The sequence below is a fragment of the Cynocephalus volans genome, chromosome 13, assembly GCF_027409185.1.
Source record: "Cynocephalus volans isolate mCynVol1 chromosome 13, mCynVol1.pri, whole genome shotgun sequence".
NCBI lineage: Eukaryota > Metazoa > Chordata > Mammalia > Dermoptera > Cynocephalidae > Cynocephalus > Cynocephalus volans.
Genome location: NC_084472.1, coordinates 4,765,026 through 4,787,793, shown reverse-complemented (window position 1 = coordinate 4,787,793; position 22,768 = coordinate 4,765,026). Strand labels below are relative to the sequence as shown.

The 22,768-nt window shown below is 42.9% G+C and overlaps 1 protein-coding gene across 5 annotated transcripts in view; it reads right to left on the bottom strand.

The window, feature by feature from the left end:
• The window catches only part of MTCL1 (microtubule crosslinking factor 1), a 117,573-nt gene that overhangs the window by 10,796 nt on the left and 84,009 nt on the right, over positions 1-22,768 (bottom strand). For 4 of the 5 annotated variants that reach the window (XM_063077033.1, XM_063077035.1, XM_063077036.1 and 1 more), the window contains 6 exons: positions 22,235-22,465; positions 20,855-21,052; positions 13,633-13,800; positions 8,109-8,363; positions 3,021-3,317; positions 1,350-1,381 (listed from right to left, as the gene is read on the bottom strand). In XM_063077033.1, coding sequence (XP_062933103.1) covers positions 1,350-1,381; positions 3,021-3,317; positions 8,109-8,363; positions 13,633-13,800; positions 20,855-21,052; positions 22,235-22,465 — 1,181 coding nt within the window. The remainder of the gene's footprint in view (positions 1-1,349; positions 1,382-3,020; positions 3,318-8,108; positions 8,364-13,632; positions 13,801-20,854; positions 21,053-22,234; positions 22,466-22,768) is intronic. The other variant, XM_063077038.1, reaches the window with a different exon arrangement.

Here is a 22,768-nt window from a genome sequence, read left to right as displayed (position 1 = left end):
TGGATGGATAGGGTGGAGCAGAGGTGATGAGGACAGAGAAAGGACAGGTGTTGCTTAGCAGTGGTCACCGCAACAGCAGCTACTACAAAACCAGGCTGCACCTGGAGCAGGTGCAGATGTGCAGAGGAGAGCACAGAGGATGCACGCTGAATGGTTACGAGCGAGAGGGAAAGGGGCAGGTGGGGCGGGCACACCATCTTTTTACTTTGGACATTTTGATACTGTTTACATTTTACAACAAGCATGGATTACTTTTGAGATTAACAGAAGCAAGTAAAATAGGTAAATACTCATAGCTAGTGTGCAGGCAGGAGAGAGAAAAGTCGATGGCTTGGGCAGGAGAGGAGGGTGGTTATGACCCTGCCTTGGTATGCTGTGTGGTGCTGCTGGGGAAGGGGGTAGGGGCAGTGATAGCCAAAACTTGTTTACTGTTTATTCCATGCCAGGAGCTGCTTTGTTTCATGTGTATTAACACATTACCTCCAGTTTATACATGGGGAAACTGAGGCACAAAGCAGGTAAATAACCTGCCCAAGGTTAAGTGGCTAGTGAGAAGCAGAGTGATTAGAACCCAGGTTGTTTGGCTCTAGAGCACGCGCTCACAGGCTGCCTGGTACTGCCTGAAATGACCAGAAAAGACAGAATGTGAAGGACAGAGATGTGCCCAGGCAGCCCTGAGCTGCATGGATCTGATGGTGCAGAATGGGGAGAAGACAGTATTTCCAGACTTGAGGTGCTCAGGAAAATCGAGGAGGAAGAAGTCAGCAAATGGCGAACTGCCTGAGAAGAAATTCCTTATAGTGGAAATGGTATGTATTCATCTATAGAATAAAGAAAAAGTAAAACCAGAGGAAACTGGTTTGGGAAGGAAAAAATTGGTACATAAATAACATCAACCACTATATACTTTCTTCAAGGATTACTGCCAGGAAAAATTAATAAATCCTCATAGTAGAGCTTTTAAATATACAGTATATAAAATGTCTCATAGCATATCAAGAGGGATTTTTTTCCAGACTTTAAAATGAGAAGAAAGAGGTTTCCATGGACTTCTCAAAAACCACTGAACTGAACATAAGCATCCCTCTGGATATGTGACATGACTATAATTAAAAAGTCTTTACCATAAAACAATACATGCACAAACATGGCATGTCTGGCTTTTTTGTTGCTAATAATAAACAATGCCATATTTATGAAATAAATCGTAATAAAGCAGCTACTAATTCAGAAGTCTTAATTTTAACTTGTTTTGAAGAGAGTGCTAAAATATTGCTTTGACAAGACAGAATTTTAAGATCAAGAGATTTTTATTTCAGTAATCTATTATTTTCATCAATCTCACTTACCTCTGAAGATTCCCCTTGTGACTTTCTTCTTCCTATAAAGGAGAAATAACATTGTCTGAGTCAGGTCACCTGCGCTGACTGGGAGCCTCACGCGTGCTTAAGTGATCTGTTTCACTTCGGTCTCTTAGAATAGTGCGTGTTTAAGTTGTACACTGAGGCCAAGCTGTGGTCAGGAGAGCTGCTGCCCCTGTGTTCTCTGAAGTATGACAGGAAAAGTAGAATCCACAGTATGATGAGGGGGTGGGAGCTCCTGCAGTCCATGGGGAGCCCACAGGAGTGAAAGCTCTGGCTAGAAACTGTCACGGAGGAAGCTGCTCTTCTGGGCCCCCTCAAAGGACCTCACCAATTACCCAAATCCCAAAGCCAGCTCCTGTAATGACCTATGTAAGTCTGGGTATGAGTGTGTAAGACACAAAGAGAGAAGAGAGAGGAAGGGAGATGATAGAGTCAGTTAGGAAATTCGGTCCCTTGGTCCGAATCTTGCTACAGAAGTTGTGACAGCCTTAGGCTTGGGCCCTTGCTTGGTTTTAAACATTCCCATTTCAAGTCAGAGAAGTTACAGTAACTTCCCCTTAAGGAGGAGGAGGACAGTGGTGCCAACAAATAGCAACATTAATGTAAGGCTGTCTATTGAGAAAACACCCTGGTGCTGACCTGGTTTGAAGAAGGCAGCCTTTGACAGCGATGGAAACATATTCCCGGAAACAGTAACCAGTACGGGGTGCACGTCCCTGTCGCTGCCGTGCAGAGGAGTATGGCATCCCAGCCACTACAGAGCTGAAACTCAGACAGAGCCTCCCGCCCCCTGTCCCATGTTCTCTCTGCTATGAAATTGGACCATACGAGATGGCCAATAGATCAAACAGGTGGAACTGCTACATATTGCTATGTGACATGTCCTACAACCTGCTACATATTGCTGACATGATACACATCACGCTTGACCTCACTGACGTGTGACCGAAGTATGATTTCCCCATATTTCAACAACAGGATTTGACATGAACTCTTCTAATTACCAAGTGTTTGGAAGACCAAATGACAGATACAGCAACTGCTAAGCTGATTCACTAGCTAATGATTCATAATTAATACTATGCCGTGGAAGTTTCAGTACATAGCTTAGCTCACCCATTTGGAAATAATCTAATTTCTGTAAGATTTCTAAGTGTTGGATTTTTTTCCCTTTGCCCAGAATAAAGATATTTATAGTATGTCATTCAGTAATACTTGCTACTTCCAAATGCTAGGAAATTGCTTTAAAACAGAATATTTTCAGTTATTAGTTTTCTGGAATCAGAAGACTGTATGGTGATTTCAAGAAAAGTTAAAAATACACACTTCCCAGAATTATTTACTTCCTCTGTGTGTTTTGTTGGGCACGCTCATTTGTGAGACCTTTCCTTCTACACAGGACACTAGTCCAATATTTCTGAGCCCGAAGCAAGGTGGCAAAGTTAAACTGACCACAGAGCACACTAGGAGTTTAGGGTCAGGGCCACCATGCAAATCCTTAGCACTGTGAAGTTTCCATCTTTACTCCATTCAGAGGCTGCCATATGTTAAAGCCACTGGAACCTGCCAGCAGGGGAATCTGACAGACGCCGGTGGGGTGCAAGGGCAGCTCCCTCGTTCTGCATAGTTAACCAGAGTGGACAACATCAGGCTGACCTCGGGGAGGCGGTTCCTGAACTCCCTCTCGGGCCTGCGGGGCAGCGGCTCCTCCGGCTCATCGTCTAGGCACAAGGCATCCAGGTAGAGGTCCTCACTGGCCGAGCACCTGTCTGATTCCTTTAGCTTCGACAATGGCAGGTCTTCAAATTGGGTGGAGTCAGCATCTGTGCAGGGCCATATTGACACAGGTCGGGACACATGGAGGCTGCCCTGGTGGGAGAAGGGGCGGATGCCGCTTTCTTTCTGATCACATAGGAAACTGCCACTTCTCCGGGGACTGTTCTCTTTCTGCAACTTGAGAGTTTAGAAAATGAAAATAATTAGCCTCACTTTTCTGTCTTATGGTCTCCCTAAGACCATCTTTTCTCCACAATTTTGAATTTCTTCACAGTTTTGAAAGATTTTGTGAGAAGCAAATATTCTTACAGTTCTGACATTAACTTCAAAATGTAACACAATATCATACATGCTTTTAGAAAAAATCACAATTTTATCTGGACTAGAAAATGTGCACTAACCACACACAGGTATGACCAATCCTTTCAGATACAAATACACATTATTGTATATAACTTTGAGTACTGTACCCGTGGGAAATTACACATTTATTTTTAAAAAACCTAATATTGTTAAACATGTTAAAAACTCTCTTTTGGAATTACCTTCAGAACTCAAGCCATACTCAGTGTAACACTATCAGTGAGAGAAAACTTCTGAGGGTGAATTCGATTTTCCTACCTAGACCCAAATCATTTGGAACAGGTCTTATATAGGACCGCGTCATCAAACTGGGCTGTAACCATTGGTATTAAAAACAACTTACACTTTGCTAGAGAGGACTGACCTTAGCTGTAGAGGTAAGCAAAAGTCTGCTATGACTGAGGAGAAGCACATACTTCGTAGTTACACTTGTTTTGCCTGACTTGGTAACTCCAAAAGCAGTAATGGGAAAACAGGACCCCTTGCAGTTGGAAGACCTGAGTTGGAACTGTGATCTGTGGCTTGCTGGTGGGCTGGCAGGTGCAAGTTTCCTCATCTGTGAAATGGGACTACACACCCAGGCACCAGCAGGCCCCATGCCACTCTGCAGGGTCCCGGCCCATGTGAAGCTCACTGGGCCTGGGGCACACAGGAACATGCCTTCCTTGCTCCCTTTACAGCACAAGACTGAGATCTTGCAGAGGCCGTTTGGAAGGCAGCCTCTGCGAAATCACGGGACTGCTGGCATTGCTGGCATGGCTGGCATGGCTGGCAAACGGCTCGTGGGGCTCATGCTCTTGCTCCCCTGAGAAGCCCTCACCTGATTCCCCTCCATTCTCCTGATAGTCCCTCACTGCCTCCCCTTCTAAACATGCACAAAAGCACAATCGAGACCAGGAACTATTTCCACCTACGAATCTTTAACAATGTCTTTATGGGATGGCAAGCTCACATATGCTACTGGCTTGACGGCTCTTTTGAATAAGTAAATTATCTGAATGATGAAAGTGACATTGGATTTGACCTGAAGGAAGATTTTTGGTCTTCAAACACTGAGATGAAGCCAGAAAATTCTAACACTCCTTTGAATGCATCTTTGTGTCCTAACCTGAGGTTCATCCACAAGGTGGATGCAGGTACGGTGTGTGTACTGTCAGGAGGAAAGTCATGGGAGAGAGGGGAGAAAAGGACTTTCACTCATTTTTAGTAATTTCTGAACGGTGGAACAAAGGTTCCAGACTATCATCTTTATTTTATGAGAAAGACGGAGATTTAAGCATCCAGAGCTTAAACGTTGGAGTCTGAGGTGGGTTCGTGGTCAAACCAGGCAACAAGTACATCACTCCACTGGCAGCGCAGCCCCTCGCGCTCCCCTCCCTTCCCTGATGGCACAGTTCTTGGCAGTTCTCTTAAAGATGCTAAATCCTTTCCTTGAAAAAATAAAAAGGAAAACTTTTTTATTATGTTCATCTAATGCATGTCAGCACAATTTAGTTTTAACACATGATCATCTCTCCAAGCTATTTTGGGTGAGGAATTAAAATGCAAGAATCGCACTTGAAGCTGTAAATGTGCGCTGAGGGTGCTAGTGAAGAGGGAACAAAAATGACGAACAAGAAGAGCTATGAGCAAGCTTGTTCTAGCTCAGTAAAGTGGGATTTCAGAAATAAACCCAGGCAGCCAAGAGCAGCTTGCACTAAAGCTGGTAAGTGTTAGGTTTCCTAAAAATGAATTGGAGTGGTTGAGCTGGTGGTATCTGCTGCTAAGATGCCTCTGGGGTGTTGTAAAAGAATCACAGGTCCTTAAAAGGACAGGGTTTCCTAGGGGAGTCATTTCAAATCAGGCTTCAGCACCTATTGTACTTGCCATTTTGCAGAAGAACAACTTTTAATGCAAATAGAAATTTAAAAGATTTGCATTTCAAATAATACAGGAAATAATAAACCCTCAAGAGTGTCACCTTACCCAACTGCCCAAAAGAAAAAAGGTCATTTTGTAACAGGTTTAAAAGCATGGCCTTTCATGTCGTGAAGACAGCTGACTGAAGAAAGTTATTAGAAGGAGAATGGATAACACAAGCTTTCCTTTTCAGCTGAGTCAGTACAGTGAGTATGGTGGCAAGTCCTGCGTTATCTGCGTGCTGAGACTGTAATTCTAAGAAGTGTAGTGTGACGCCATAAAAATTAACCACCCCCAATCAAACTTGGATTGAGACAAGAGATGCTGACAAGATAGATGAAATGTGTTACATGACCTTAACCACAGTCCCACAGTCAGTCATCACACAGAATGCCTCACATGGCACAGAAATTACGTAGGAATTTAATGACACCGGGCAAGTATGAAGCATGTGTTCTGAAAGTGGAAAATGGATTTAGTGCTCCTTGTCTCACCATCTGTATTAGTGTATCACAGTCAAAGTTACATGGCTTGCCAAGGAGTCAAATGTCTAGCATACATTGTGAAGAACGTTATTACATTTCCTCTACATCTATGAAAATGTGTGGCTAAAAGTTAAATGAATGAGCAACCCATTAACTAATAAACAAAATCTATCCAAACCCATACACGCCAAGCCAATTTCCTCTTTTACAGAGAATGCCTATAACTGCTTTACTTAATTTTCAGGACTGGGCCCCGGGATTTATGAAATCTTCTTTCAAAGTGTTGACTATTTGGGGAAAAAGGCCAGATTTATTTTTGAAAGCCACAGTTGCATATCTAAAGCATCAGTTCACTGTTAACGAATCCTCTTCTAAAAACAGCTATGAAATCATTATACAAAAACTGTGGGATCCACCACACAGATGAGTGCCTGAAACTCCTGTGCTGCAGATCCTCAGTGCTCACTTTGAGGTCTGGAGTTCTGAGGCTGTCAGGTGGGTAGAAATGCTGCATTACTGACCACCTAGAAATGGAGTTCAGCTCCTGACCCCTCTTATCTTTCCAAAATTTAGGCACTCTCTCATCCGTAGGTCATTAATGTTTCAAAAGTCCACTATCATCAGATGTGTCTTACTAATTTTTCCTTTGCTAGAAATTCCTCATTCTCAAAAGTAAAATAAAAACCTGAAAAACTTGCCTAACATATCCAAGGTGTAACTTTCAAAACAAATGAAGACTATGACAAGACCAATAAGCCACTATGTCTAACAGGCAAAGGGGATGCTAAGGACCACAATGGCTTTGTTGGGGTATGGGAGGGACATAGAGCAAAGGCTAAGAAGGAAGCCCCTTGTAGCAGTTGCTTGGAGTTACTGTGACACAGGCCAACTAAAGTTGGATATGACAGATTTGTAACCATGCAACTTTTATCCCTAAAATTTCCACCTAACTACTGACCCATTCAATAGAGCACAGACAAGGGATTTAATACAGGAGACTCTTCACAAGTGCTGCATTTCCAAGCCAAACAGGAAATGGCCAACTTTCCTCTTGATAGGATTTGGGGAATTTTGAAACGGAGCCATATCAACTATCAGTAAGGTGACTCATTTGTATGAGTTATCAAATCTAGGAAGAACATCAGCTCCTTTCTATCTGCAGTGAATCTTTTTCTTCTCAATGATTTCTAAGCTAAAGGCTTTTTTTTTTAAAAAAAAAACCACTTAGTTCATTCTCCCTCCCTCCCTATCCGATGCTATGCTTAAGCTGATATTTGTCCTTGTACCTGCATAACACAGACACTGTGTCTGTGGATAATGGAGCACATTTTTAAAGATGCTCCTGACATAAATGCAGACAGCATGGATATTTATAATAAAGTAATGAGGTAATTTTTCCTGAACTCAGTTTTTTATTGATTAATAAATTCTCTTGAGGCCCCATGAATTTATAAGTGTGACAGACTGAAATAAACAAAATGTATACTATGTAAAAATGCAGACGGGTACGAATTCCAAATCTTCATCAATTTAATGTGAAAATTTAATTTGTGCATCACTCAGGAACTACCACAACTATGCAAACTATTCAAAGTCTTGATGCAATGCAGAGTGATTATCTGGGCACTAGAAAAACAACTCCATCCTGTCCCCCCAAATCCACCTGAATTTCTGAATTGTTTAGTTGAAGATGCTGAGGTACCATTACCTCTCTTGACTATGGTCCTCTCTAATCACAGCTCAGCACTATCCACAGCAGGTGCAATCACCAGCAAACAGCCTGACTTCCAACTTAATTCAGCAATTTCTTTACTAATGACAGCAATTCCATTCAAGCTGGAGCAGTCACCATTAGTGGCAAACTTAAAAGTTAGTGTGCTTTTTGGCAGAAATCACTGAATAAGACCTGAAATAACCTCCGCTTTCAAATTTAGTCTTTAAATTCCTTTTAAAAGTTACCACCCCCCACACTCAACAACATACACACATAGGAAAGTTACCTACAGATTTTATAATGAAATATTTGTGTGATGGAAGAGCATGAGCCTAGGTCTCCAGCACTAGAAATTCCAGCATTTCTCTCTCTTCCTTTGGAAGCCAATGCAATATCTTGATGTGCCAGTACCATGAAGCAGCCTGTTTTGTTTTTTTTTTAATCTAAGTGATCTTGGTGTCCAGGTCCATTTAACAGCCTCCCCTCTCTGCTAGTGGGCTTCCTTACCTGCTCTATCCTCCATAAGAGCTCTTTCTTCTGCCGTTCCCACTCTTGCCGCTCTCTGTCCAGGCGCTCAAGAAGCTCCACTTTCTCCCGGTTCCAATTCTTCTCACTGTGATGGATCTGCCAGCGCAGTTCCATGACCAGGCTGTGACTGTCAGCCAGGAGCTTCTGGTGCACCTCTCTCTCCTTCTTCAAGGCCCCTTTGCTCTCGGCAGAGGAGCCTAGTTCTCCCAAGTTTTTCTCGGTCTTCTCTTCCAGCTGTCAAGGAGAAGAAAAGACTTAGCAACTCCCTTCCTGACAAGTCTTACATTAAAGAATGAAGAAAATCTCAGTATATTTACATACAGTCCCTGGAAACTTGTTTAAACCATGAGTTAACCAATTCCATGGAAGAAACAAATTTTATTTTTAAAGTCCTAAGAACATTTGACATTCAGTCATATTTGTCAAACACTCAGGAGGTTAAATACCAAAAACAAACAAAACCCCCAAGTCTTACATCTTATATATCCAAACTGGTAAAAACCAAAGAGAAAATCTGGATGGCAGACAGAGAAAAAAGACATACTTCAAAGAGAGTCACAAAGATGAGAATTACAGAAGACTTCTCATTGAAAACTATGCAAGTCAGAAGATAATGGAGTGACATCTAAGGGGCTGAAAGAAAAAAGATGTCAACCTATGTAGAATTCTATACCCAGCAACGTCTTTCAAAAATGAAGAAATAATACTTTTCAACAAACAAAAACAAAAAATCCCTGATAGCAGACCTCCTGCATTTCAAGAAATGATAGGGGGAAAAAAGGGGTGGGGTGGCTGTTTAGCTCACTTCGATAGTTTGGTGCTGATAACACTGTCAAGGGTTCAGATCCCTATACCAGCCAGCCACCAAAAAAAAAAAAGTTCTTCAGACAGAAGGAATATGATACCAATAGACACTTGGATTTACACAAAAAATGAACACTGGAAATGGTATAAATATATGTAAATATAAAACTCATTTTTTCCTATTTTTAATTGCTTGTAAACATTACTGACTGTCCAAAGCAAAAACAGTTGCAATGTATTGTGTGTTCATAGAATATGTGGAAGTAACTATGACAGCAATGGCACAAAGGATGGGAAGAAAACTGGGGATATACCGTGGTAACATATACGCGGCATGAGGAAGTAGTCCAACACCATTTCAAGATAGACTCATTAATAAAATATGTATATCATAAACCCTAGGACAAACACTAAAATTACAAAAACAGCTTGCTATTTTATGCCCTGTTTTTATCCTAATAAGCAAACTGTCATATTTGTTAAGTGCAGAAGTTTAAAGAATTTTGTTTCTATAGTTTTCAAAGAATGGCCTTTCACATATATTACGTCATTTGGTCTCTTCAGCAATACTTTAAGTACAGATATCCTCATTCCCAATTCATTGATAAAGAAATGGCAGCTCAGAGTGCTTAAGGGATTTGCCTGAGGACATGGTCAGTAATAGTTGGGAATAGAAACCATGTGCGTCTTCTTTAACTACCATTAATCACTAATTAATGTCACCAGTAAACACCCTGCAAATTATACCAACTTCCTTTCATTATTCATATCTAGAGATTAGTTAACTTTCTTAAAATGAGTTATTCAAAGACCTGCTAAAATCATTCATAGTTGGTTATCCATGTCTAATAGATACTTTTAACTTTTTGAAACCAGTTGCTCAAAGACTTAAGCCAGGTGATAGTATTCTATAGTCTGTCTAAATCAGGGAGACTGAAAGTTCCTGCCCATTAGGGACTCATGGGGAGAGAACTCCTGCTGAATCTCACCTCTACAATGAAGTGAAACACTTTTTCAGTGGGAAACTGTTTTGCCCCTGAATCTGGGTGGAACATGGGCCTTCTTGAAGAGGAAGCAGAGGTGATGGCCTGGCTCCAGGGCTGGACTGGGTTATGTGGACACTGAGATTTCAAAATACAGGGCAATACAGGGTGGGGTACTGACATATGGAGGTGAGGAGCAGAACCAGTGGCAACTCTGGATCACTTATATTTTTCTTGAAGTGGAAAGATAATGCAGAGTCTGGGAGACATATCCAGCGTTAACCAGAAAACTAAAATGGCTCCTGGCAATCCATAAAACCCAGAGTGAAGGACATGGTGCTGAGCCTCTTGTGGGCAATCTGTCCACCTGGGGATGCTTTCCAGCAACCAGGACCTCCCTCTCTAGAGTCTCCTCAAACAGCTCATCTGCTGCTGGCTTCTGCTGGCCTGCTTTGTATAGACAGGGATGGCGAATGGTGAATTCCTTCTCCTACCCACAAACTCCTCTGCATCCACAGCTCTTGCTGCCCCTCTAGACTTCCACAATCAGGGACAACCCCCCACCCCATCCCCATGCTTGGAGCTGAACCCCTCCATCTGCCTACTCAGAAATCCTGTGTCAACAGTGACCCCACACGGTCACATCTCACTTATTTCTAAGACAGGACAGAACCCTCCCATGGCCCTGGTGTCCTTTTACTGTGGTGTCTGCATTCTTCTTTCCTTTCCTGATCCAACTCACTTCTTTCACTCTTGGCACATCAGTTTGCTTTAGCTCACAGCCCAATGAAAACTGTTCTTGTCTAGTTTTCCAGGGACTTCCTGATTGCTAAGTGCAACAAAACTTTTTAACCCCTCTCCATCTTGACCTCCGAAGCATCTGATAGTGTTGAACTCCACTTGGAATTCTGTGGTGCCTCTCCCTTTGGCTTCTGAGACAACACAGGCCCTGGATTTTCATTAATTTCTTTTGCTGCTCCTTTTCAATCTCTTCTTCCTCTATTAGTTTCTTGAAAATGAGTATTTCAAGTTCCTTCTTTGAACTCCTCTTATTCTATGCACAGTTCTGGAGATCCCACCCACGGCCCTGGCTTCCACCCCCACCTTCTTGTTCACACTCAGATATATATGTCCTCAGCCCAGCTCTCTATGTCCCCAGGACCTATGATGACAGACACCTAAAACCCAACCCGTTCCTCCTCCATCCTGACGTCTGTGTCTTGGTGAGTGGCACCATCACCCTGGCATCCATTCTAGAAACTAGAGAGTCATGCTAGAGACTTGTCATTCCACAGCACCTAATTATCTGTCATCAGGTCCTACCACTTTCTACCTTTTATGTTTTTTTAGATTTGTACTCTCCTCTCCGTTTCCACTGTTACTGCTTCGCTCAGTAACACCATTTCCAACTTCTTTTCTCCACAATCCAGGGTTCCTAAACCTTTTTACTGTGGACCCCTTGGCTGTCTGGTGAAGCCAGAGTTCTTCTGAGTGTTAATTTTGGGATATCCACAATGATGGCCATGTAAAATGAAAAGATCTGTGATTTCTCCTGGGCTTGTTGCCTACATTTATAATGTGTGCTACATTTTAGTGAAAGGTTAGTGAACATAAACATGCATGTTTTTCTTATTCTAGTTTAGTGCTTCCCTGAGTTCCAGCTATAGACCCCATTCAATTGTAAAGTTTTCCAGTCCATTCTCTACCTTGAAGCCAGAGTCATCTTATAAAAAAGGAATCTGGACTTCCACGATCAAATCAAGACTGAAGCATCAATTCTTTAGACACTCTTCTCCCCCACACCTGAGCTCCTCCAATGCCCTATGTTCCTTCTTTCATGATGTTCCTTTTTCACCTGAAACATCCTGCTCTCTTTCCCCATGTGTCAACTCCTATCCACCCTTTGAAAGTCATTCTCAGCAGGACATTCACAACCAACCTTCCTTGAGCTGTCCAGCTGAGGAGTGTATCCTGCATGCCCTGTGCCCTGAGAGCCCTGTGTGCAAGCCTGGTGGGCACTTTCCACACTAGTATGAATGATAGCCCTGTCTGCATCACCTGTGCACAAAAGCCCCTTCAAGGAATATCTTCTTTGTTGCTGGATCCTCAGCATTTAGAACAAGGTCTGACTTAGGGGTCAGTTGAGCAAATCATAGATTTGGGGAGTGACACAACATGGGCTCCACTAAGAGAAAATATTTATCTTTTAGTAGAATTAACCTGTTTTGCATTTAAGTAGAAAAGGGTAAAGATGGTTCTATCACACATGGACTAGCATCAGCCCAGTTCATTGCTTCCCAAGCTACAAATGTTTAAGAAACTTCCTGAATGATTGGGCAGATGAACTCTTTACCTGTAACTTCTAGGTTTGAAGTCCTAGCTTTATATCTTGTTTAGCGACTCTCCCTGAGGCTTTATTTGTAGCAAACATGGGTGGATACCAGGATCCTCTAAAAGATGAAATGTTTTGTAACTGGCTCCCATCAAAGATTATGCCTTCTTTCTTTAGCTAGTTATGTCTTTGAAAATATTTAACATCTCCTCCTCATAAACATATTACTAATAGAGTTAAAAGTAGCTCACCAGAGACATCCTTACTCCCTTCTCCATGCTGACTTTGCAGGCTGTGTTTCTAGATAAACACAAAATCTAGTTATAACCTCCCCACCAGGCAGGAGAGGTGGGATTCACAACCAGGTCAGCAGTTCTGTCACTTGATGGCCCTGGCCTAGAATGTCCCTGCTTTACCCAGGGCTGTTGTCCTGCCCCCACCCACTGCCCGCTAGGGTCATGTGGCAGTGCAGGTGAAAGCTGTGGGTACCAGAAAGCTGGTTTCTTTGGAGAGGACAGACCCTTTCCATCTTTTATCAAGACCATTTGGAAGATGTCTCTTTTCTGGGCAATTTCTTTTATGGCTGAGCCAATTCATTAAATTTTTATATTACTTTATGGTTTGCCTCAAAATAGAGCCTAGAAATTAGATCATCAAAATACACAGACCTTCCCTCCCTCTACACGACCAAGGGGATGGAAGAAACCTTGAGAGATGATCTGAGCAGCAGACGCTGTGTAGGAAGTCACATTACTTTTAGGGATTCCTGAGGAAAAACACTTAGAAAAGGGTGCTCTGGCTACATCAGATCTGTACTGCTGTGGTGGGCTGCGGGGGGGTGAGTAGGAACCCCGGGTACTCCTCCCACTCTGGCCTAAGTGGCTCTGGGATCTGAGACCAGCAGCTGCTTCTGGGCCTCAGTCTCCTTTGGTGTAAATAAGTAGACTGAAATTGATTGGACTTCTAAGGCATGCGGTGGAGGGTCGACAAGTTCTTTTCAATATTTTGGAAAATCCAGAGAAAAGCTGCGTTTGCCTTTTTCAGAGATCACTGGACCACAGCTGCATCTGCTCTGCTCCCTTCTAGAACTATGTCAGACAAGTAAGATGGGAACCTCACACGGGCCATTCTCGCATGGGGCTCAGTACAACCTCACTTAAAATGAGGAATGGGGACGTAAATACTACTTTTAAATTGCTGCCTGGTGGAGGCGTGATTCAGACTCAGGACAAGAAATACAAGGGTCTGTGGAGAGGTTGGGCGCTTTAAGAAGAGACACAAGGGGCCGCCCCCTCCTTTCTCCTGGACCAGGGCACCGTGGACCTAGATTTAAGTGCGCTGCTCCCCACCTATCCTGGGTGCAGAGAGCCCGTGGGGCAGGTACCTGTTCCAGGCGGCACTTGAGCATGGCCCACTCCACGTCCCAGGTGGCCTTGTCACTGGCATACTGCTGCTGCAGCCGCCGCCGGGCCAACTGGTCTTCCCGCAGCTCCGCGTGCAGGTTCTCCAGCAGGGCCCTGAGGGCAGCGAACAGCTGCTGGTTTTCCACCACCTGCAGGAACACTGAGTCAGGCACTGCCACCGCCTTTTCGGGTATTCTTTGGGTTGGAAGAGGAGGGTCTGGCCATCAAGGTGGTGCCATGCTGTTTCCCAGGTGCCAATGGCAGTGGGGACAGGGCAGGTGGGGGTCTGCAGTTAGTGGGAGAGAGCGAGAGGGTCCCCATTTCTGGCCCTTAGTCACCTGGGGCTGAGACTGAGGGCCTGTCTGATCAGGAGGAATCCACCCTCTCTGCCTCCGCCCCAACACTATAAGTATCCAGGGACAGACAAGCCTGACCCGGCCTCACATTTCCATGTCCGGCACAATCCTTGGCTCATGGTAAGCACGCAACATGTCTGGCAAATGAAGAATGGATTTTTATTACTAATCCTCCTATACTTAAAAGATTTTATATTTTTAAAAACTTGCCCAGCCCTTTGAAGGCAAATTTCAAAACCATGATTTCTATCTTAGTATGTTTCAGCAAGGGAATAATATCAGAAAGATTTGTCCAGATGAATGACACACACTGGATCAATGATGGACCTAGGTAAATGGCTCTCAGGGCATGCCTGTTGTGCATCGATGAAGCAGGAGGAATAAAGGCTCTCTAAGTCATGCTGGATGCAGATAAACTCTACTATGGGAAGACAAAGCCCCCCCACTTGGCAAATGTCTCCTGCCTGGCTCAGTGACCACACTGGGCCTCGGCTCATGTTCCATGCAATCAGTCTTCACTCAGTCACGCTTCTGAAGCCACCTAGTCAACCCACTAACATACACGAATGGTATGTTTATGCATACAGGAAGAATCTAGGATACTGTGGGTATATGTTCGGATATAAATAAAGTTGGATAGAAAAGAAAAGTCTTTAACATGAGCAGATTTGTTATACACCGTCGTTATCCTCATAATTTAAATGTTATAATATTAGATACAGTAGACTTTGGATGGAATAGAAAGTCCTATTTGTTAGCATTTATTGCTCTTTGGTTTCGCTCACCTTGAATACCAATTTTTATTTTAACAACACTGGGACAAAAGGTATTAAGGGTACAATTCTGCTAACATTTTAAAAACTCAGCAGATAACCTATTGTCTACAAATCTTACACATTCTTCACCATTATACTCAAGGAGATGCCCATGAAATGTATGAAGCTGTAGCAAATGCAGAAGTATCTAAAAACTATATAAGTGCAGCTGAGTGAGAAGAGGTGCCACACACTCTTTAGAAATGCACATCTTCATACAGAATATGTTTGCTAAGAAATTACACATATTTTATGGTAATATATTTGGTATTTTCATCTTTGGATTTTAAATGAAAAAAAATCACCACTTTTGAGTCAAGAGTATTTCAAGCATAAAATAACAGTAATACTTTTTGCCCAGTCTTTGGAATACTCATCTAATTTTCACTGAAGAGAAAGCAGAAAACCACATAATGCATTCTATGTGTGATCAACAGCTGTCTCTGAATCCTGTGCTGCTCTTAGCCCATATACCACACAACTGCTAATAATATTAGAGTCAGAATTCTAATTTAGAGTCTCTTTGCAAATTGGAAATTTGGTTTCTCTGGAAGCAAGTACTTTTAGGCATTAGCAGATATCAGATTCAATAAAATTAAGCCTTAATGTTTTTATGCACATTTGGGTCACAGTAATCAACATGATATTCTGTTATACCAGGATAGTATTAATCATCATGAAATGAGCTCCAAAACTGCTTTGGGGTGAAGGTGGCCAGTGGGAGCAAGAGAATCCGGACAGCCACTGCTACTGGTACCAGTTGTCAGAATCACCCAAGAGCAGTGTGTGTGTGGCAGGAAGCCAGAGCAACTTCTGCCATTAGGGCACAACCACCAGAATGAATGTCTGTGTCAGAATTTCTAAAGACCCAGAATGAGCCATAGACTGACATGATTCTTCTATATGACTTTTGTACATATGCAAAAAAAATAGAAACAATAATAACCAGTATTGTTTCCTATGGGCCAGGGGTGTACTAAATTACTCATCTACATGACCATTTGTATTCCACATCAATCCTGTGTTCCCCATTTCCCAGAGGAGGACTACAGCTTGAAGGCAGCTGAGGGGCTGCTGGGGTACTTACTGCCATTAAGGAAGTGAGAGCCCAGACTGCAATCCAGGTCTGTCCCCCTCTCAGGCCAGACAAACCAAGCCAGGAATATTTGAATTCTGACATTGTACCCTGCTGAAGCTTTTTTATAAAACCTTGCCTTTGAGAAGCCATCTAATCTCTTTGAAACTTATTTTGTCTCCTGTATCAAGGTTAGTAAGTCATCCTGAAAGAATGCCTAAAAGTTACTTTTCTCACTTTTTCTACTGGCGGTGGCCCTTGCTGGGCTATGTTCTGGGTAAAAAGATGACCCAAATCAAGAATGAAATTAAGATTCTGGTCCATTTAGAGGTCTTTATGCTACAAGTCTTCTTGGATACAAAGCTTTCTGAACTTTTCATGCCAGAAGCCCAGCTTACAACATTTTAGCTTAGGTCAGTTTCAACTCAAAAACTCAACTTATCAATTTCTTGAGAGATGAGCTGGTTGGTTTTCTAGCAAAGATGCAGGATAAAAATTGCTCCCCTATTTTCTTCTCCTCAGTCTGTTGGCATGTCAGCCCTTCCAAAATTGAGATCTGGAGCTTTTTTGTGCTATAAAGTGTCAAACTTTAAAGCAGGTTCAAGATGATGATCCTTCAGCCAATCAGACTGCTATCCAAGTATACACTAAATAGTATTAACAGAAAATTAAAAGGAAGTTTATGGAAAACATATCAAGATATTTGTGATGTGATGTCAGCTATTTTTCAAAATAATTCTTGCCTAAAAATATTTCTAAGACATGTGCATCAAGGTGAAATCACAACTCTGTGAAAGAGCTAAACCACCATCAACTACTTGGCTTGCATCAGAGCCATTAACTTTGGAGACAGGTTTAATCTAGTCTAAAGCTGGAACAGATATATAGACCTGCTGCTATAGGATGACTTACAGAAAGCCAGCCACAAAATAGAGGTGATGGCTTCCACCTCCTATCTATTCAGGCTGTTTGACATAGGCAGAGAATTCCAGAATGCTCTAGCAGGGGCCCCTGACCCCCAACACATGCAGGCACAGTTCCTGTTTGATACGCATAGGAGGGGCCTCCTGCAGCATTTAATGAAAGTAGCTTTACTTTGAGACAAGTGCTTTACTGTGAGATCAGCCAGAAATGATACATTCACACATCCAGCAACATTTTTCTAAGCCATCTGTCATTCTTCATTGTTACATTCAGATTAATTTTAAGATTCTTTTCTAGAACCATTACCTTCCCTACAGATAAAAGAGAATGTGCCATTGAAGTCTGGCCCTGAAAATATAATCTATGATGGATGTTTATGGGAATGACAGATTCACTTACATACAGAAGTCATTTGCCCTCTGGCTGAGAGTGCGCCAGGTGGTCTGTCCAGGAGGGCTCTGTGCCTTCCGTCTCCATAATTTTCACTGAGAGCTTTCCAAGAACAAATACAATTGTGTGAAAGCATTAATGAGGTATGTATTTAATAAGTTATAAACAGAGTTATCAGCCCAAAGGCTTAAGAAACCAGGGCAGGTCCAATGAAATCAGGCGGCCATTCAGGAAGCAGTCACTCATCAGCGGGGCTGACAGCTGCTTTATGCACTCTGGAAGGGACGTGGAAAACTGCTGTGGTTAACTCTGGGAGGCAGGCTGGGGTGTGGAGAGTCCCTTCATTAAACACCCTCCGATACATGTGAGTTTTTACCTCACACATTTGCTATTTTCAGAATAACCCAAACAACAACAACAAAAACGCAGCAGAGACAAAATGTTTCACAGTCAGAAGCTCTGGTCTGGTTCCTTTTATATTGAGTTGAGTGTCTCAGTTGAGGCTGTAAAGCTGCCAAACCTAAAGCATAAGCCATGGTACGACACACAGATCTAAAATGTCCAAGCTCTGCAGGCTCAGGAGAAGAGCTTTCTTGTTATAGAAAACAATACAAAAAGCCAAGTGGCTTTTTTTCACAGTTTTGATGTGCAAGCCTCATCTGGCCAAGGTGTTCTTTCTAGAAGTGTTTTCATCTTGGGCAAAGCAGAAAGGTGGGCAGCCTGGAAAGCCAGAAAGTAAGACTACTATCCCCTAGGTGAGTCAAAGCCCAGAAAGTCCAGGGAGCCAAAGGCTCTTTAGAGAAGAAAGGCTGACTTGTAGGGCAGCCCCTGAAGCCCCTAATGCTACAGATGAACCCTAGACAAGGGACAAAGGTCTAGGGGAGTAGATAGTCCTGAGACTCCTCAGTGACTGGCAGCAGGTGAAGACTTAAAGACAAATATGACATATCCTTTAGCCCTTGCTATGAATTTTCTAATAGGGTCTTGACACTTATACTCATTTGTTTTAATAAAGAGTATTAGCTTACATCCCTGAATGAAGAAGTACCTTCTCTTTTAGTAATTAATTGAATGCCAGGAAGACTAGCTAATGGAACCACAGGGTCATAATTCCGGCACTGTTAATCACTTGTATTAAAAAAACCTGATGTCGGGTATTACTAATAAGTATAAAATGCTTAAGCAGCCTTAGGAATGCTGGCCTCAAATGCTCACATGGCACTGAGTGTCTTGAAACTGCAGGAGAAGCAGGCAACTCACCAGCCAGCTGGGCAGAATACAAGCACAGGCCATGCTCAAGAATAGCCAGGTCGCTGTCACCAGGTCACATAACTAACAATCAGGAGACAGGGAATGGGGCAGAGCCAAACGTTTGCCAACCTGAAGAGTTTTTATGAACTATCCCCAAGGTTAGTTGGTACATTTTTTTTTTTACCTCTTTGGACATGACACATGTTGCCATCTACTGTGTTTAACTGTGAGAATGTCTAATACGACACAAAACAAAGACCAAGGCCTGAGACACTTTGTTGCTTGAGAATTTATCCTTTGGAAAGCAGTCTGGCCACATTTTGCTGCCACTTATCAGCTGGTGAGGTTCTCAGGGTTTCTGGCAAGGCCCTGGCTCTGAGCACCAGCTCTGGAAGAAACATGCCCTGGCTTTTGCAGCCAGGCTGCCTTGCTAATACCCACACCACTAAAGGAGAGGGGAATCTAATGGAGAATGTCTACTCAGTGAGCCAGCTGTCACTTACAGTAGAGCTCAATCTCTCCTCGGACGGATGACATTGTGCCTACAGAGCTCCACCTTAACTCCTGTGGACACACAGGTGCAGTGAAAGGCTGACCCGGTTCTGTCTGTCTGGACCCTACCCTGTTCCCCCCATGTGCTTCTACTACTCACTGGATGGAGTGGAAACTTACGAAGCCATCTCCACTTTTAAGGGAATCGCTAAAAATTAGTGTTGGAAGGACTGAGAGGCAAAGGAAAATGACATTAGAATATGCTGAATGTGAGGCTGCAGCTGAGGGACTTCACATTAATTCCACCCCAAGGGTAGTATTTTCCATAACTGTTGTTTAGAAAACCAGATGTATTACATTTTTTTCCTTTTCTGAAGCTCTTGGATGCACACATAGGAAACACCCAACACGTGGTCTTATATACAGCATGTTTATGGCTAAATGGCAATCAAGGAATACTATTTTATTTAATCATGGATAGTTTATAGGATTGATTAACATCATCTCTTTTAAAAATAATATATATAATTTATTATAATATAATATTATAAATTTACTAACTTGTAGATTTTAAAGTATTATTGGCAAAGGAACATTTTAGTTTCTAACTAGATTATTGCTGGAAAACTCATTCCATGACTTAAAATCTCCCCATGGACAATAGCCTAATGACACACTTCCTAATGACTGTGAGGAAGAGTTCCTTTGGAAGTATAATCTCCTTCTTGAGTCATACCATTCAGGGAAAATGAAGGATGGATGGATGTACGTAGAAAACAGCTGCTTAGATGTGAAAATCTGATTCATATATATAGAGAAAGCAGCTGGCAGAGGACGCACATCTCCCCTCAGCCGCGCTCGGAATATTGCCACTTCTCTCACCTGGATCTGAGCCAAAGCTCTGATGACAGCCTCTCCCACTTGTGGGGCTGGGCTGAGGCAAGCTGGCAGCTGCAGCGTCCAGCACACAGGGAGTGCCCACAAGTGTCTATGACTGAGAGGCTGGCGCCGCGCCCAGAGGACTGCTGTGCCCGTGTCCACCAGCCCTGTGCCCTCTCCCCAGAGCACAGGCATCCAGCCGGAGGCCTCCGAGAAGTGGAGTGGGGTTAGAAGGGACGCAGAAGGCTAGGAGAGGGAAAGATTTTATTCAGGGTCCCTCTCAGGACCTCAATACTCCAAAATCCACTGTAGCTGCCAATTTGTATAAAAATGCAAAAAAATTGGATGCTATCAGTAGTATATTTTGGTTTATAAAGCAGGACTATTTCTGTGGTGTCTCCCACCTCTCTTCATACATGCTTTCATTTTTTCAAAGTGTCATCCAATATTTTTATTTGAGGCATTATGTTCCAAGTGGGCCAAAGAGAACATAAAATACTTTATATGTGTTTGGGGATTTACAAAAATACTTGTTCTTTTCTCCTTATATATCATGTGGTCAAACTACTGATGGTTGCCTATGGCTATTTGGCTAAACATCACAAAAAAGCCCCAAAGTTCTTTTCCTAGCTCTGATGAGAGCACTGCACTCATTACTCCATCTTCCTTGGACCAATGGTCAACCTTTAAAAGACCACAGATGAGTCTACAGGATACTTTCCTTTTTCCTTCTGAGGTAAACGCACTGGCTCCGAGGGGACACGCTCAATTGATCTGATCCCACTATGGTCCTTACTTAAGTGGCCAAGACAAATGAATTAATGGGCTGACAGTGAAATGAAAAGCTTAATGATGGGATTTCTAGCAAAAATCCAGCATCATAAACAGTAACAGGTGCCCATAGTTAGGCAGAAGGGTTTTCTGCTACCTGGACCACCTGCACTTGAAAGATGACATAAAGGTGGATCGGGAGTCTCCTCTCCCAGGTGTGGGTAGAACGGGCTTGGATCTAGGCACCCACCTGCTTGTGGAGCTGTCCCCCGTCCACAGTCTGCAGCCGTGAGCCGTGGTCGCCGACCTGCACCAAGGAGTGTGGGGAATGCTCCCCCATCAGAAAGCCACAGCCTCGATCACCATCATTTTGGTCTGGTCTGTCCACCTGGTAGCCCCCCTGGACACCAAGCTCACCAAGCCCAGGGGCGGTCTCTGGATGCTCAGCCTGAAACCAGCAGGAGATGAAGGTCACAGCTTCGCCAAATCATTTTGCTGCACAGCCTGATATTTATCGTTTGAGGATAACTACCTGCTCTGTGGATTATCAAGTCCTTTACCTCTCAGTCCTTTCCTCTAATATGCTCATTCTGCCACTTCACTCACTGGTATTTGCTCCATTTAATTAGCAAAGGGTAGATGCTCAATCAATTAAAATGGATTAGTGGGAAATTTTACTATGAATGAACTAGTATTGCTTACTGTGGATTTATAAATTGGAGGTGGAAGAACACCAGAGTATTAATCAACAGGAAACTTTGTAACTATTTCTTGGCTTTGCCTAACAATGGTTTTCTATGTCATGGATAGTTGGAAGCTGGTTGAATGAATTTTTGAAGACTTTCTTTACTCTGAGGAAAGAGAATTACCATATCTTCCTATTCATAGGATGACTTAAAATTACATACACAGTTCAATAGAGTGAAAAGCAGACAAGAGGTCTTTGAGGGCTAAAAGAAAATCAACTATTCACAATGCCTTGAAGCAGTCGACCAGGTAGCCAGGGGTGTGATGTATACCAGTGGCTCCAGCCCTATGCTCCTCAGAAAGCAAGGCCAGGAAGGAGGCTGCAAAGCTAGAGGTCACTCTGACTTAATCAATAAAAACCAATCAGAAAGCAAATAATTCTATCTTGGTTATGAATCTGGGAATTGAGACATAAGAGGAAAAACATATGCAAGTTTCAGAGGTGGCAAAGTGACCCATCCGAAACTTAGGAGAGACCCTTCTAGGACTGTATGAGGAGAACGGGCTCCAGCATCTAGGATCACAAACTAAAATGGAAGGAAGAGCAAAGATTTTAGAAGCAGCTTTTACAAACCAGCAAGGCTAAATGAGATGGTAAAGGACCTCAGTATGATCACTTTAATGAACCAGTAAATCAGCAACAAAGGAGATGGCAGCAAAGCTTTGCTACAGAATTGAGCTGCAGACCAGGATACTCTTCAAGGTCAAGGGACAAGGAACTCTTGGTTTTGTATGTAACTGGACAAGCCATTACATTTCCATTGCTTGGACTGAAACTGATGAAATAATCTAAAATAATAGAACATGACTGTGTGCAGGATTGGGGGGAAAGCAGTGTCTGAACATCAAGAGCAAAACGGATACAAATGAAATGTGTATGTACCTCAGTGAAATCCTCTCCTTCCTCCTCCATCTGCTTCCCTTGCCGCCAGTGTTTCAGCAGCCACCTGAGTTTGACGTAGAAGAGGAAGATGTTCTGCTTCAAGGACCGGAGCTCCTGCTGCATCAGATTCTTCTCATCACTCCAGGTTCGCTCATGGAGGGTGTTTTGCAAAGCCAGGCTGTGCATTTCCAGTTCTTTCCACCTCAAGGCATAGAGGTGCTCCTCCTCCATCTTAAGCAGGATAAAAGAGAAAGTGTGACAAGCAGCAATCCAAATTTGCCACCTAAACCAAACCGAGTCTCTGCAAAATGCCACTTAATCTATAGCACATTGCATGTGGGATGTGAAACGCAGAAGACCCCAAGTTTAGTTTGATTAACAACTTGAGATGTTTACTATTTACAAAACCTCACGAGTTTTGTGCTTCAGAAGCAAGTACTATTTCAAAGTGAGGTATTATAATAACTTTTCATGGTTCAGACTGTCATGGTGTTTTGAGATGTCTCTAAACTTCAGGAAAATTGTTTCTTGGAT